General features: G+C 39.1%; 1 protein-coding gene across 6 annotated transcripts in view; it reads right to left on the bottom strand.

Moving 5' to 3' along the window:
* Nucleotides 1–16221, bottom strand: part of LOC127794987 (ABC transporter C family member 13) — a 186050-nt gene that overhangs the window by 125781 nt on the left and 44048 nt on the right. The window contains exon 1 of one of the 6 annotated variants that reach the window (XM_052326359.1): nucleotides 3065–3201. The exons of the other annotated variants lie outside the window; for them this stretch is intronic. Coding sequence (XP_052182319.1) covers nucleotides 3065–3070 — 6 coding nt within the window. The 5' untranslated portion in view covers nucleotides 3071–3201. Of the gene's footprint in view, nucleotides 1–3064; nucleotides 3202–16221 lie in introns of those variants that run through there. 6 annotated transcript variants of the gene reach the window in all.

Below are 16221 nucleotides of genomic sequence, written 5' to 3' on the forward strand. Positions count from 1 at the left end.
ATCCAAAGAAGTCATCTTTGTCAATCAGAGAAAATATGTTCTTGACCTTCTTGGAGAAACAGGATTACTCGGCTGCAAGGTGTCAGAAACTCCCATTGAGCCTAATGTGAAACTATAAGCTGTAAAAGCTGAAGAAGTAAAGGACAGGGAACAATATTAGAGACTTGTGGGCAGATTAATCTACTTGTCTCATACACGACCCGACATTGCTTTTGCAGTGAGTGTGGTGAGTCAATTTATGCACTCACCAGGGCCAGAGCATTTTGAAGCAGTCTACAGAATCCTAAGATATCTGAAATGGACTCCTGGAAGAGGCTTACTATTCAAGAAACATGGCCACCTACAAGTTGAGATCTACACTGATGTAGATTGGGCAAGAAATGTTAATGATAGGAGATCTACTTCAGACTACTGTTCGTTTGTTGGGGGAAACCTTGTCACCTGGCGAAGCAAAAAACAAAATATGGTGGCTAGAAGTAGTGTAGAAGCAGAATTCAGAGTTGTTGCTCATGGAATCTGTGAGGGGATGTGGATCAAAAGGATACTTGAAGAGATGAAATTTCCTCAATCAAAACCTATAAAAGTCTATTGTGACAACAAGGCTGCCATCTCTATTGCTTATAATCCGGTGTTGCATGATCGTACGAAACATATAGAAGTGGACAAACATTTCATCAAGGAGAAGCTCGATGCTAGAATAATATGCATGCCATATCTTCCAACAACTGAACAAATTGATGATGTTCTAACTAAGGGTCTTCACAAGAAACAATTTGAAAAACTTATTGGCAAGCTAACTATGGAAGACATCTACAAGCCAGCTTGAGGGGGAGTATTGGAAATATGCTAAAATCAAGGGAGATTTGTCCTTGATCCTAGAATATTCTAGGATCTAAGTTTTATGTAAATAATATGTAAATATAGTAAGTCAAGGATGTAGTTTAGGATGCTGTCAATATTTAGATTATTTTTTTCCTTTTTTGTTTATAATCCTCTCCTTAAAAGAGGATGTTGTTCTTGCTCATTTCAATCAATTAAGACAAATTGTCTTTGATTATTTCTAAGACACCACTCTCTTCCCTTTATCCAGGGACACCGCATACAGCCGAGGGAACAAACTCGACAAGGAGGAGGTACCCACCCAAGTGTCTTCCCAAAACCGAGCCAAATCGCCCTTACCTAGGCATAATGGTATCTTTGTTGGAATCAATGATGTGGAGGTTAAACGAAGCTTTAGTTCTTGGTGGAGGGGCATTGTTGACTCTTATTCCAGCAGTAATGATATAAGACAAAAACCGATAACTAATTGTAAACTAAATAAATTCTTTCCTAATTTGTATGTACACATACAAGTCCTCTTATATAGGTAAGGATTATACAACATAGGAAAGATTACAACACATGAAAATAAGGAAAGATTACATATACGCAATTCTAGGAAAGTTTCCTAAGTTAGAATTAAAAAGTATCCTAATCTAGATTTAGAAACTTCTAAAAACCATAAGATCATACCAGCATTAATTTCCCTTTCGGATAATGAGCCAACCATTCCTTCTTCTTCATTTTGTTAATCATTCGGGAATCAACACTCCCCCTCAAGTTAGTAAATGAATATTTATCATTCTTAGGTTGTGGGCCCCTTAGTTGTCCACCCTTAGGGGGCTTACCATGGAGCTTCCAGCACTTTTCTATGGTATGCCAAGACTTCTTACAATAGTTGCACCACAAGGAGTCTTTGTTAATTACCTTTGATGAATCAGACACCTTCCTTTCCTCCCTAGGCTGCTTAGCATCACAAGTGTTGAACTTTCTATAGACGAAGTCTCCAGGATCACTCCTCTCTGTCCTTCTATTGAGATTATCTCATTTAGAGACGATAAATCCTCCTTTCAAAGAATCTGAAATCTTACTGCATCAAACTAACTTTAGCCCAACAAGAAAATCATATATTCTCTCATTTTCAACAAACCTTTTTTGTAAAGCTACATCATCACTACACTTCATTTGGATACATTGATAATGATCTAGCTCTTTCCATAAAGTCTTCAAGAGGTTGGCATACTCGGTGATTGATGAGATCCCTGCTTTGTGGTTGCCACCTTTGTCATTATCTCATAAATCTGAGCAACATCTGAACTTTAGAGTATGTTAGCTTCACAGCATCCCAAATCTCCTTAACAGAATTTAGAAACATCACCGTGTCACTGATCTCTAGCAGCATGGAATTCCAAAGCCAAGACATGTCCAATGAATCTTCTTCGTCCCAAGCTGTATATGTAGGATCCTCCTTCGTAGGCCCGATCCCAAGTAGATGGCTAAGCTTCCCTTTACCCTTTAGAAACGTTCAAATCAACTGAGACCACTTTAAGTAGTTCTTGCTATTCAGTCTATAAGCAGTCTAAATATTCTATAGTTCTCCACTTGAAGGAATACCATTATTTCCAGAAAAAAGTACCTCCATTGTACCACTAGATTCCGTTGAATCTGTCATGGCTCTAGGGTTTTGATACCTATGAAAATGGATTGTGTAGGGATCCCCAACCCGGCAATCCTTAAGCCAGGACAACCGAGGTGGAGTCCCTAGAGAAGAGAAAAAAAGACATACAGAAACACAACGAAAGCATAATATACATAGATAAGCTATCAAGTACAGAGGAGACTATACACAACAAGAACCATTAGCTAATCACTAGGGTACTACCATACACAATGACAAAAAGAACAAAACAACATCCTCTCGCACCTAAGAACAACAACCACTCTCCCAAGGGTCTTTGGTTAGAATTGCCCTGTACACACTCTACCATGTCAGATCAAACACTGCCCTCAACCCTCGCTTTTTCCCTATCTAGAATGATGGAGAGCAAGAGTGAGTCACAAGACTCAGCAAGTATAAGGAAACAAAAAGGCTACAAGGCTAGAGACTACCTTACCCATATTTTGCACACAAACTGTGCCATGAATCACAACTCAGGCTACACAACAACACATGCAACAATACACAAATAATGAATCGAGGGCCCACAAATAAGACACAGACCGGCACCCAAGGTTCCATACAAACCTGCATGTAGCCATGAATTGGCTAGCATATCCAGAGCCAAATGCTCCCGAGCCCAAAGCTCCCACAACAACCGAGCCGAAGCTCACTCAAGACGGTCCTCTCGTTACCTGAGTCCTTGGGACGGGCCTCCCGTCACCCGAGCCTGTGGATATACATCCCGCAGATAAATATGCCACGCACAATAGTAGCCATGCAATGCAGCATATAAGGATGCAAGGCTATTGCAACTTTAACGATGATACAAAACTCCCATAAGCCACTCATTAAGCCGTGTTACGCCCACATAGGAATACAAATGTCATGCAAATACTTTCTAAACACACACCCGCAACACACTAGCATGCTCATGCACTTGCATATTTAATACATGAACCCCCAAATGCCAACCACCCATAACCATGCAACAATAAAATAAAGCTGTAAAGAATACAAACACCACCCCAAATACCATCTAGGAACATATCCTCGCATGATTAGGCATCATTCCACAAAAGAATTCTAGGGCAATCCAAACCCTATAAAATTAAGCAAGTGTCCAAGGTTAAGGATTTTTAAGCATAAATCACAAACCAACTAGGAACCAATTAACCAAACAATCAAGGAGTATAAGAACTCGCATGGAAAGGAAAAGAACTTGCATAAAAGGATAGAGAGCTGGCCAAATGGAAGGAGAGTGATAGGAACTTGCAAGAAAAGGAAAAGAGATTGCCTCTTAAGAGGAAAGAGGAAGTAGAACTTGCCTTAGATATTTGCCTTTAAATTTCTCACAAAACCCGAGTTGCCAACATCACAACACAAGGCTCTTCTAGCAAAATTTAGGCATAATAAGTCAAAAGAAATACTGAATTACACACTACTAAAACCAACTTAAGTCACTTACTTCGCGCATTATCATGCTTTTTCCACACTCCTTTATTCCTTCTTGCCTCCCTCAATTACTTCAAATCATTCCATATGCCAATTTAAAGCCTCAGGGGGCTATATACAACAACAACAACATATCCAGCCTTTATCCCACTATGTGGGGTCGACTACATGAATTCTAGACTTCCATGTATTTCTGTCTTTTGTCATATCCTCATTTAGATCCATATATTTCATATCAAATTTTAATGTCTCTCCCAAAGTCTTCTTGGGTCTATCTCTACCTCTTTTTGTGACTAATTATTCCATTTTATCAACTCTCCTCACAGGAGCGTCTCTAAGTCTCCTTCTCACATAACCAAACCATCTTAGTCTAGTCTCTCTCATCTTCTCCTCGATTGGCACTACTCCTACCTTATAACGAATAACTTCATTTCTAATTTTATCCTTTCTTGTATGTCCGCACATCCATCTTAACATCATCATCTCCGCTACACTCATCTTTTGCTCATGTTGGTATTTGACTGCCCAACATTCTGAGCCATACAGCAAGACTGGTCTTATAGCTGTCCTATAAAATTTTTCTTTCAATTTTAATGGGATTTTACCATCACATAACACCCCCGATGCATTTCTCCATTTTAGCCAACCTGCTTTAATTCTATGTGCAACATCCTCGTGGATTTCTCTATCTTTTTGAATCACTGATCCCAAATATCGAAAATGGTCTTTTCTTTGTAAGATTTGGTCTTCTAATTTTATTATAACATCATCCACTCTTGCATTTTTACTAAATTTGCATTCCATATATTCTGTTTTCTTTCTACTTAATTTAAATCCCTTAGATTCTAAATTGTTTCTCCACAACTCAAGCTTAGTGTTCACTCCTTCTTTTGTTTCATCCACCAACACTATGTCGTCTGCAAATAGCATACACCATGGCACATCTGTCTGAATATCTTTAGTGAGTTCATCCATTACTAGGGCAAATAAGTATGGACTTAGTGCAGAACCTTGATGCAGTCCTATTGTAGTTGTAAATGGTTCAGTATCCCCTCCGCATGTTCTGACCCTTGTCTCTACACCATGATACATGTCCTTAAGGGCTTGTATATAGGCTATTTTGACTCCTTTCTTCTCTAAAACCCTCCATAATACTTCTCTAGGGACCCTATCATAGGCCTTTTCTAGATCTATAAACACTATATGTAGGTCCTTCTGATGATCTCGATACCTTTCCATTAGACGCCTCAGTAAATATATAGCTTCCATTGTTGATCTACCAGGCATGAAACCAAACTGATTTTCTGACACCTTTGTTTCCTTTCTGAGCCTCTGCTCTATTACTCTCTCCCAGAGTTTCATGGTATGGCTCATTAACTTAATTCCTCTATAATTTTCACAGTTTTGAACATCTCCTTTGTTCTTGTATATAGGAACCAAAGTACTCTTCCTCCACTCATCTGGCATCTTTTTTGATTTAAGGATGACGTTAAATAGTTGCGTTAGCCAGGAGATGCCCTCTTCTCCCATGCATTTCCATGCTTCTATTGGTATATTATATGGTCCCACTGCCTTATGATTTTTCATCTTTTTTAATGCTTGCCTTATTTCATTTGAACTTATGCGTCGATAGAATGTGTAGCTCACATTCCCTTCGGAGTTACTAAGATGTCCCAACCTAACTCTTGTGTCACCACCATCATTGAATAATTTTGTGAAATACTCCTTCCATCTCTCCTTAATCGCTCCCTCATTTACTAAAACATTTTGATTATCATCTTTTATGCATTTCACTTGATTTAAATCCCATGTTTTTCTTTCTCTTGCTTTAGCTAATTTATATATATCACTTTCTCCATCTTTTGTATCAAGTCGTTTATATAGATTCTCATATGCTTTTGACCTTACTTCACTAACAGCTCTTTTTGCTGCCTTTTTTGCTTCTTTATAATTTTTTTGATTTTCTTCATTGTTGCATTGATATACCGCCTTATAGCAAGTTTTCTTATTTTTAATTTTCAATTGTACCTCTTCATTCCACCACCAAGACTCCTTAAGGTTAGGGGCTCTACCATTTGTCTCTCCAAGGACTACCTTTGTCGTGCTTCTCAGAGCATTAGCCATTTCTTTCCACATTTGGTTTGTCTGTCTTTCTCCATTCCATTCCCTTCTACCCCTTAATTTTTCTTTGAAGATTAGTTGTTTCTCCCCTTTTAAATTCCACCACCTGATTCTTGGATTTTGTTTTATGTGATTTTTTCTCTTCCAATTTCTTACTTGGACGTCAAGTACTAGAAGTCTATGTTGAGTAGTCAAACACTCTCCCGTTATCACCTTACAATTCCTACAACATAACCGATCATCTTGTCTCATGAGGAAGTAATCTATTTGGGTGCTTTAGGTAATATTTTTATATGTGATTAAGTGTTCGCCCCGTTTTTTGAACCTAGTATTGGTTATAATGAGCCCATATGCCATAGCAAAATCTAGGATAGATTTACCCTCATTATTAATTTCCCCGAATCCATACCCTCCGTGTACCTCTCTATATCCGTTTCCGTCTCTACCCACGTGCCCATTTAAGTCACCTCCTATAATCACTTTCTCTCCTCTTGGTATCATTTGTATGAGTCCCTCTAGGTCCTCCCAGAATTTTGCTTTTATCTCATCACCTAACCCCGCTTGTGGTGCATATGTACTAAAGATATTCATAGTCATTCTTCCTAGACTAATCTTCACCATAATAATCCTATTCCCTATTCTCTTTACATCCACTGCCTCATCTATTAAGCTTTTATCCATAATAATCCCCACTCCATTTTTCGCTCGATCAGTTCCTGTGTACCATATTTTATATCCAGCTTCTGATAAAGTTTTTGCTTTTTTCCCTACCCATCTCGTCTCTTGAAGGCACATAATATTAATTTTTCTCCTAATCATCACATCCACCACTTCCATAGCTTTGCCTGTTAATGTTCCTATGTTCCATGACCCAATCCTTAATCTATGATTTTGTTTTTGGCCTTGACTTTGGATTTGATTTTGTTTTTGGCGTTGACTTTGAATTTGATTTTGTTTTTGATTTTGATTTTGGTTTTGGTTTTGATTTTGATTTTGGTTTTGATTTTGATTTTGATTTTGATTTTGGACTAGCTTCTTTACCCACATCCGTCCAAGCAAATGCGGGAACCCTTGCTCATTTATCACTACATCCGGGCGCCGATGTAGCGACCCTAGCTCACTTGTCACTACACGGGGGCAATGTAGCGCATCGCTATGAAGGGTTACGCCCACGCCCAAACAATTTTTCATAATTTGTCTAGAGTTCATGTTTTGGATCCGACTAAGTTTTACGTTAGCTATTGACTACCTAACACAACCCTCCTCAGGGGGCTATATAGGGAAGAAAAATGGCAAGGTGGCAATTTGGACACATGGCAACTGCTGGTGGCAGCAGATGGCAGCGGCTGGTGACCGCAAGAGGCCACGTGGCTCGACAAATGCCATGCAGGGCCCTACGTGGCACGGCAGGGCCGCGCTTGGCCACGCTAACCATGCGCATGGTGCGCCCCCGAAATGACGTCGTTTTGGCATTAGCCTAGCTGGAATTAATTCCAACAAAAATCCACTTCAACGCACCCCTAGGCTCGAACCCGCAACCACCGCTAGCATCTCATGCGCGTGTGCCACCCGATCTACCAGCTTCTTCAAGTAATAAGGAGCATATTTTATTTTTAAGATGATTTGGCTACCAGTTTCAGGAATTACGCTTAGACCCCAAATTCTTTCAAAAATTAACAATTACCCCCTCAACATAAATACCATAAATTCTAATTTCCCCCCATTAAATTCCTTGAAGCCACCAACCTTCAGTAAATCACCTCCTTTTTTAAAAATACCGCACATTCTAATCACTCGCCCAATTTTAAGGAATATAATAGATTTAATATCTTCCTATAACTCTTCAAATCCTCAAGTACCCATTAAATCATAGATAATCGGGTTGTTACAGATTGGATATCAATATTGGCTATAGTCAACCAAAAACACAATGGTCGGCTCCTAGAATATGAACCTAGGGCTATGATACCATGTCAAAGGTAAACCAATCTCATTCCTCATTGTAGGGTTCCAAGATTATATACAATTGGTAAATCTACATTAGGCAATTTCCTAATCTAGCTACTACTAAAAATAGGACAGATTTACAATGATACAGTCAAGATAAGGTAAAGGAATAGAAAGGAAATATAGAAATATAAATCAAGCAAATAAATCCTAGAATATAAATGGGAATCTTGGTATTTTCCTAACAGCAACCCATCAAAAGTAGTCATAAGATTCAACATCCTCATGAGTGTTCTAACTGTACTATCTCCTTATACTCCTTAAAAGGAACAACAATGACACAATCTACATCTTACCCCTTCACACAACGACATCCTATCCAACACATATCTAACCACTGGGCTGATCTTGGCTTGACTAGTTTACTCAAAATTAGACGAGGTGAACAATCCAAAGACCTCAGGCTCAGATTGCATCACTCTGTAAAAGCAAATGTTCCACAAGTGACCCTGCACTCCTACACCCATAGTTACAAGGTTCCCTCCTACCCCCTAGGAACCATGACCTAGATCACACATTCCAGATTGGTCTTTTACATCTTGGGATCAAGGAGAATACAACCGAAATCCCCAAAAATGAGGATCCCGGGCAGTGGATTAGTTTAGTTAAAACAATTAAAAACTAGGAAAGAAACTTTAAGATAGATAATTTTGAAAGAGAATTAGAAAAAAAAAAAGAGCTTGCCTACCTCATTTCTTGTATATTCTATTGCATTTTGAATTATAATCAAACCTAACTTCATTGGCATAGGATTCTTTATTCTTTATTTGATAAGTTGTACAAGAACATTGAAAAGGATTCAAAACAAAACAAACCAACTTCTACACAAGCAAAAAACCAATCAAACTAGTTTCAACTCGAGTACAACTATTAAATATACGATGGCCCAAATAGTGAACCAATTAAGCCTACTGTCATGACCCTAGGTGTATAGTTGTAATTGGTTGGCACCTTGTATGAGTCATTGGGGGCTAACTAAAAGGGGTAGGCAGTTACGCGGGTAAGGGGAATAACTAATTGAATTGGACAATAGCTAGTTGTTTGGCTGTTATGTTCGTTGGGAGGTTGAATGGCTGATGAATTGTGCTAGAGGATTTATAAGAAAACCTACGACAATATGGAAGGGATTATCAAAGAAGTAAAAATGATCCTCTCTCTCTCTGTTGGTATTTTATGAAGAAAGAAGAAAAGGGAATGAAAAAAAATACCAAAGCAAAAGTCATGTATTTTATTCAATCGTAAACTCCAATTTATACAGCTAAAATGTAAACTGAAATGAGCATAAAGTGGAGAATAATATGGCATAATATCCAACCAAGACAACTAACAAACAATATCAGATATTTGCTAATTTATTGGTTATGGATAATCCTAATTTATTTTGATTTATTCAAACCACATCAACAGCTACTAAGTCAAAATTCAACACTCCTCCTTGACTTTGAGGCTACAAATGCAAAGCATTTTAATTTTGGCATGACTTGGATGTAGCATATGGGGATTTTATGATTTTATAGTTACGAGGCATAGGTATGGTTATGGGTTTTGGGGCATAGGCATTTTTTTTGGGGGGGGGGGGGTATAGGCATTTTTTTTGGGCATAGGCATGGATATGATTTTTTTGAGTAGAGTTAAAATAACTCCTCCTCCTCATGTTGGTCAGCAGCAGCTCTAGCTTCGCCTTCTTGTTGTTGTGATCTGCACACAATTGTGATGTGACCTAATTGACCACATTTGTTGCACTTTACATCGGGCCTCCACCAACACTTGTGTTGTGGATGATTGTTTTTTTTGCAGTAAGGGCAAGGTGGATAATTTCTACTAATATTGTTTCCAGCATTTGCAAGCTTCTTGTTGTGATTCCAAACCTTTTTTTCACCGGTGGGCCTTGTTTGTGCCTGGAAAGCTCCTTCAACGGCTCCTCCTATTCTCACAAGCCTTCTTTGTTCTTGAGCCTGTAAAGCATTAAGTAACTCTGCCAAGGAAATGCTTGACAGATCTTTTGCATTTTCTAAAGAAGAGATAGTGACTTCATACCTCTCTGGAAGTGTAACAAGTATTTTTTCAATGATTCTTTGATCAAGAAAATCCTTACCTAACAACCTCACTTTGTTAGCAAGGCTAAGCAACATGTCAGTGTACTCCTTCACAGTTTCTGACTCCTTCATTCTTTGCATTTCAAACTCTCTGATCAAGTTTAACACTTGCATATTCTTCACTCGTTCATTGCCTTGGTATTCTTCTTTGAGATGATCCCAAATGGCTTTTGCTGAAGACAGGTTCATGATTTTTGTGAAAATATTGGGAGAAACTGCAGCATACAAGTAGGCCATGGCTTTAGCCTTCCTTGTCTTCCTCTCCTTGTGAATCTTTATTTGGTTCACAGTTGGATTGGCCGGCAAATCAGCGACTACGTAATCTTCCTCAACTGCTTCCCAAAGATCTAGTGCCTTGAAATGGACTTTCATTTTAATAACCCATACTTGATAGTTGTCGCCACCAAATATCGGTGTTGCCGGCATTCCGTGACTTGATTCTGCTTCCATCTTTGCAGATTGTTGGCTTGAGTTTGAGTGTTTGTGAATATGGTTTTTTTTTGTTTCTCTCAACTCACAGGTCCCTCGAGAAAAAGGGCTCTGATACCATTTGTTGGTATTTTATGAAGAAAGAAGAAAAGGGAATGAAAAAAAATACCAAAGCAAAAGTCATATATTTTATTCAATCGTAAACTCCAATTTATACAGCTAAAATGTAAACTGAAATGAGCATAAAGTGGAGAATAATATGGCATAATATCCAGCCAAAACAACTAACAAACAATATCAGATATTTGCTAATTTATTAGTTATGGATAATCCTAATTTATTTTGACTTCTTTAAACCACATCAGCAGCTACTAAGTCAAAATTCAACACTCTCTCTCTTGCATTTTGTGTGTCTAATTACCGTAATTGCCTAGCCCTAATCCAAGGGCTTGACAATTGTGGTATTAAAGCTGGACGATCCGGCTGTGGGAATTTGCAGTGGAACCATCAACAAGGAAGGCGTCAGAAGAGGCTGGGAACGGCTATTCCGGTGCGATCAAGGAAGAATAGCAAATCGTGGGGTGTAGTGCGATTGAGGAGCAAGGCGATATGGCAAAGGTTACTAGATTGAAGCAATTGGAGATCAGGCTAGAGGCTATGGAGTTTGGGATGTCCCATACTCAGGAAGCGATGCTCCAAAGTAGGGAGGACATGACGAAATTGAGGGAAACCATGCATGGAGCGTCAGAGAAACACCAAGAAGCCATTGAGCGATGCCAGGAAACAATGGAGCAGCAAGGGCAGAGGATTAACAGCATGCTATCCTCCCTACCCTGATCTCAATTGTCGCCAGAATTTCCACCCAGGCATGCCTCTAATCCAATTTTGTCGCACCAAGGTAACTGCCCAAGAAAGCAAGGGGTTCTTAAAGTAGAAGATCAACCTGCAATTCAAGAAACCCAAGTGAGGAATCCATAGCCCTTGACTCATGTCCATACCCCCCAAGATTGGAGATTTCAATGTTTGAGGGGAAGAAACCAAGGTGGTGGACAAGGAGATGTGAGAGATTTTTCTAGTTCTATAAAATTCCAAAAAAGCAAAAGGTCAATTTGGTTGCAGCTTACTTGAACAATGTAGCCAATTCTTGGTATCAAGGGTGGATTCAAGATGAAGGAAATTAGGGTAGCTAGGTAGATTTTGCTGAAGGGTTGTGTGAGCGATTTGGAGACAAGAGTATGGCGGATGTGATAGAGGAATTCAATAAATTGAAGCAATAAGGGATAGTAGTGGAGTACCAAGCTAAGTTTGAGGAATTGAGATCCATGGTGTGCGTTGTGCAGCCGAGATTCACTGAGCAATACTTGGTGTCCAACTTCATTAGCAGACTGAGGGAGGAATTACGGCCCATAATGAAGATGATGATGCCTACATCAATTAGTCAAGTAGCAAAAAAAGCTAGACTACAAGAACTGTTGAATAATGACTTATGATGTTGTTGAAATAGTCAAATAAGTTAGGATTTAATGCTGACATGGAATTGAAGTTGTCAAAGTTGTGTTAGGCTTGATCTAGTCTTCAGCTATTTTTTAGGAATTTTCTATAATAGTAGATTTGGCTATTTTTTTTATATTTTTTCTGTTTAAATAAGTTGTATAAATAAGTGATTGAATGCTCAATAAAGATCAGCTTCATCCCTTTTCTTCTTTCTCCATAAACAATACCAACAAATGGTATCAGAGCGTTTTTCTTGAGGGACCTGTGAGTTGAGAGAAACAAAAAAAACCATATTCACAAACACTCAAATTCAAGCTAACAATCTGCAAAGATGGAAGCAGAATCAAGTCACGGAATACCGGCAACACTGATATTTGGTGGCGACAACTATCAAGTATGGGTTATTAAAATGAAAGTCCATCTCAAGGCACAAGATCTTTGGGAAGCAGTTGAGGAAGATTACGTAGTCACTGATTTGCCGGCCAATCCAACTGTGAACCAAATAAAGATTCACAAGGAGAGGAAGACAAGGAAGGCTAAAGCCATGGCCTACTTGTATGCTGCAGTTTCTCCCAATATTTTCACAAAAATCATGAACCTGTCTTCAGCAAAAGCCATTTGGGATCATCTCAAAGAAGAATACCAAGGCAATGAACGAGTGAAGAATATGCAAGTGTTAAACTTGATCAGAGAGTTTGAAATGCAAAGAATGAAGGAGTCAGAAACTGTGAAGGAGTACACTGACATGTTGCTTAGCCTTGCTAACAAAGTGAGGTTGTTAGGTAAGGATTTTCTTGATCAAAGAATCATTGAAAAAATACTTGTTACACTTCCAGAGAGGTATGAAGTCACTATCTCTTCTTTAGAAAATGCAAAAGATCTGTCAAGCATTTCCTTGGCAGAGTTACTTAATGCTTTACAGGCTCAAGAACAAAAAAGGCTTGTGAGGATAGGAGGAGCTGTCGAAGGAGCTTTGCAGGCACAAACAAGGCTCATCGGTGAAAAAAATGTTTGGAATCACAACAAGAAGCTTGTAAATGCTGGAAACAACAATAATGGAAATTATCCACCTTGCCCTTACTGCAAAAAAACCAATGATCCACAAGACAAGTGTTGGTGGAGGCCCGATGTAAAGTGCAACAAATGTGGTCAATTAGGTCACATCACAATTGTGTGTAAATCACAAGAAGAAGAAGGAGAAGCTAGAGCTGCTGCTGACCAACATGAGGAGGAGGAGTTATTTTAACTCTACTCAAAAAAACCATATCCATGCCTATGCCAAAAAAAAAAAAAAAAAAAATGCCTATGCCCCAAAACCCATAACCATACCTATGCCTCATAACTATAAACCATAAAATGCTCATATGCTATATCCAAGACATGCCAAAATTAAAATGCTTTGCATTTGTAGTCTCAAAGTCAAGGAGAAGTGTTGAATAATGACTTATGATGCTGTTGAAATAGTCAAATAAGTTAGGATTTAATGCTGACATGGAATTGAAGTTGTCAAAGTTGTGTTAGGCTTGATCTAGTCTTCAGCTAGTTTTTAGGAATTTTCTGTTACAATAGATTTGGCTATTTTTTTTTATATATTTTTTCTGTTTAAATAAGTTGTATAAATAAGTGATTGAATGCTCAATAAAGATCAGCTTCATCCCTTTTCTTCTTTCTCCATAAACAATACCAACAAGAACTAACACTAGAGGCCATTTTCAAGAAGCATAAAGTTCTCTACAAGCCAAGTTTGTTGGCAGGGTAGTATGGGGGGTGGAAACTCTAGGCCTTTGCTTACATGGCCTAACTAAGCGACAACCAAAGCACCCCCCAATAACAATGGCAATAAGGGTAATTTGATGGAGCAGAGGAGGCAATTAGGCCTATGCTTTAAGTGTGGAGACAAATATAGCCCTAGCCATTAATGCAAGAGGCAGCTAATAAACATGGAGGGCTCTAATGGGGAAAAGGAAGAAGAAGTTATAGAAGAAGAAGGGTTGCAAGAGGAATTGTAAGGAGAGGAAGGAAAGGAAATATCCTTCCATGCGTTGAAAGGAAGCCCTATGGGGCAAATCATAGAGGTTAAGGGCCATGTGGGTAAACAGAAGCTAATGGTGTTAATTGATAGTGGAAGCACCCACAGCTTCCTTAGTGAGGCCAAATGTTCATTAACAGCAACGACTCCCTTATCGGTAACTGTAGCTAATGGGAATGGGATGTACAGCTACTATAAATGCATGGGATTCAAATGGGTTATGTAGGAGCAGTAACTTGTGGTAGACTTGTGGATTTTGGAATTGGGTGGATGTGATGTGGTTCCTGGTGGAGACTGGATGAGGACTGTGAGTCATTTGACTTTTGACTTTAATAAGCTAGAAGTCACAGTAGTGATTGACAAGAAGAAGTTGACCTTAATGGGCAGCCTTGAGCAAGGAGAATGCAAGCTGATAAAAGGGAAAAAGCTACAAAAGATGATGTTGAAGAAGAGGGGGGGGGGGGGAGATAGCACAACTTTATTCCATACATGCTGTGGAAGAAGAAGAAGACAGAAATCCCAAAGAGGCGCCCCAACCTACAACTACTTGTATTGACTCTAAATTCTCAAATAGGGTACAATTTTCAGATGACTTGCATTCACTTTTGGTTGAGTTTAAGGATCTATTTGAAGAACCAAATTCTTTGCCACCACAACAACCCTTGGACCACACTATACATCTTAAGCCAAATTCACTTCTTGTCAATGTTAGAGCCTATAGGTATTCTCCTATTCAAAAAACGGAGATTGATAAACAGGTCAAAATGATGCTAGACTCATCCATCATCCAACCCATCCAAAGTCTCTATGCATCTACAGTCCTTCTTGTCAAAAAGAAAGATAGAACATGGAGGTTTTGCATAGATTACTAACAACTTAACTCCAATACCATCAAAAAATAAATTTCCTATACCTTTGATTAAAGACTTATTGGATGAGTTATTTGGTGCAATAATCTTCTCTAAGATGGATCTTAAGTCCGGTTATCATCGAATTCACATAACACCCTCTGATATTCCTAAGACAGCTTTTAGAACCCACCAAGGGCTATATAAATTCATTGTTATGCCCTTTGGATTGACCAATGCACCTACCACTTTCCAAGCCCTAATGAACTAGATTTTCCTGCCTTATTTGAGCAAGTTCATCCTTGTTTTCTTTGATGACACCCTCGTTTATAGCCCCAATTTTGAACAACACCTAATACACCTCCGCACCACATTTGAGATCCTTAAGTCTCATTAAATGTATGTCAAGCTCTCAAAATGTACCTTTGCTGAGAAAGAGGTCGAGTATTTGGGTCATAGAATTTGTAGAGAAGGGGTGAGGACTGATCCAAAGAAAGTAGAAGCAATAGTGGAATGGCATAGGCCTAAGTGAAAGAATTAAGGGGTTTCTTAGGGTTGACCAGATACTACCAGAAATTTATTCAACATTATGGCTTAATCAGAAAACCCCTCACGGAGTTGCTTAAAAAGGAGGGATTTCAATGGAACCCTAGGGCAGAAGCAACTTTCCTAGCCTTAAAGAAATCCATGTCTATAGCCTCGGTGTTAGCTTTACCTGATTTTTCTAAACCTTTCACTGTGAAGACAGATGCGTGTGAGACAGGTATTAGGGCGATTCTTATGTAGGAAGGTCGGCATTGGCTTTTATCAGTCAAGCCTTGTCTCAAAAACACTTGGGACTAAGTGTTTATGATAAGGAATTGTTGGCAGTGTTAGGGGCAATTGACAAGTGGCACCATTACTTGGAGGGCAGCGCATTTGTGATCAAAACAAACCATGAAAGCCTACAATTCTTATCCCAACAGCAGCTGCATACACAGTTACAGCGGCAGGGTGTATCCAAGCTCACGGGGTTGGATTACACTATTTAGTACCGAAGGGGAAAAGAGAACGTGGTGTATCCAAGCTCACGGGGTTGGATATAAGCCTCCTATGCTGCCAGCCATTTCAGATTCTTCTCCTGCTATGGCTGCAGTGGAACATTACTTCCAGCAAAGGCAGCAAATGTTAATGGTGCTTAAAAGAGAGTTGGCTATAGCTCGTAACCAAATGAAACAGGTAGCGGACAGAGAGCGGAGTGAGAGGACTTTTGAAGTGGGAGATATG

Source organism: Diospyros lotus, chromosome 2 (assembly GCF_014633365.1).
Source record: "Diospyros lotus cultivar Yz01 chromosome 2, ASM1463336v1, whole genome shotgun sequence".
NCBI classification, from domain to species: Eukaryota; Viridiplantae; Streptophyta; class Magnoliopsida; order Ericales; family Ebenaceae; genus Diospyros; species Diospyros lotus.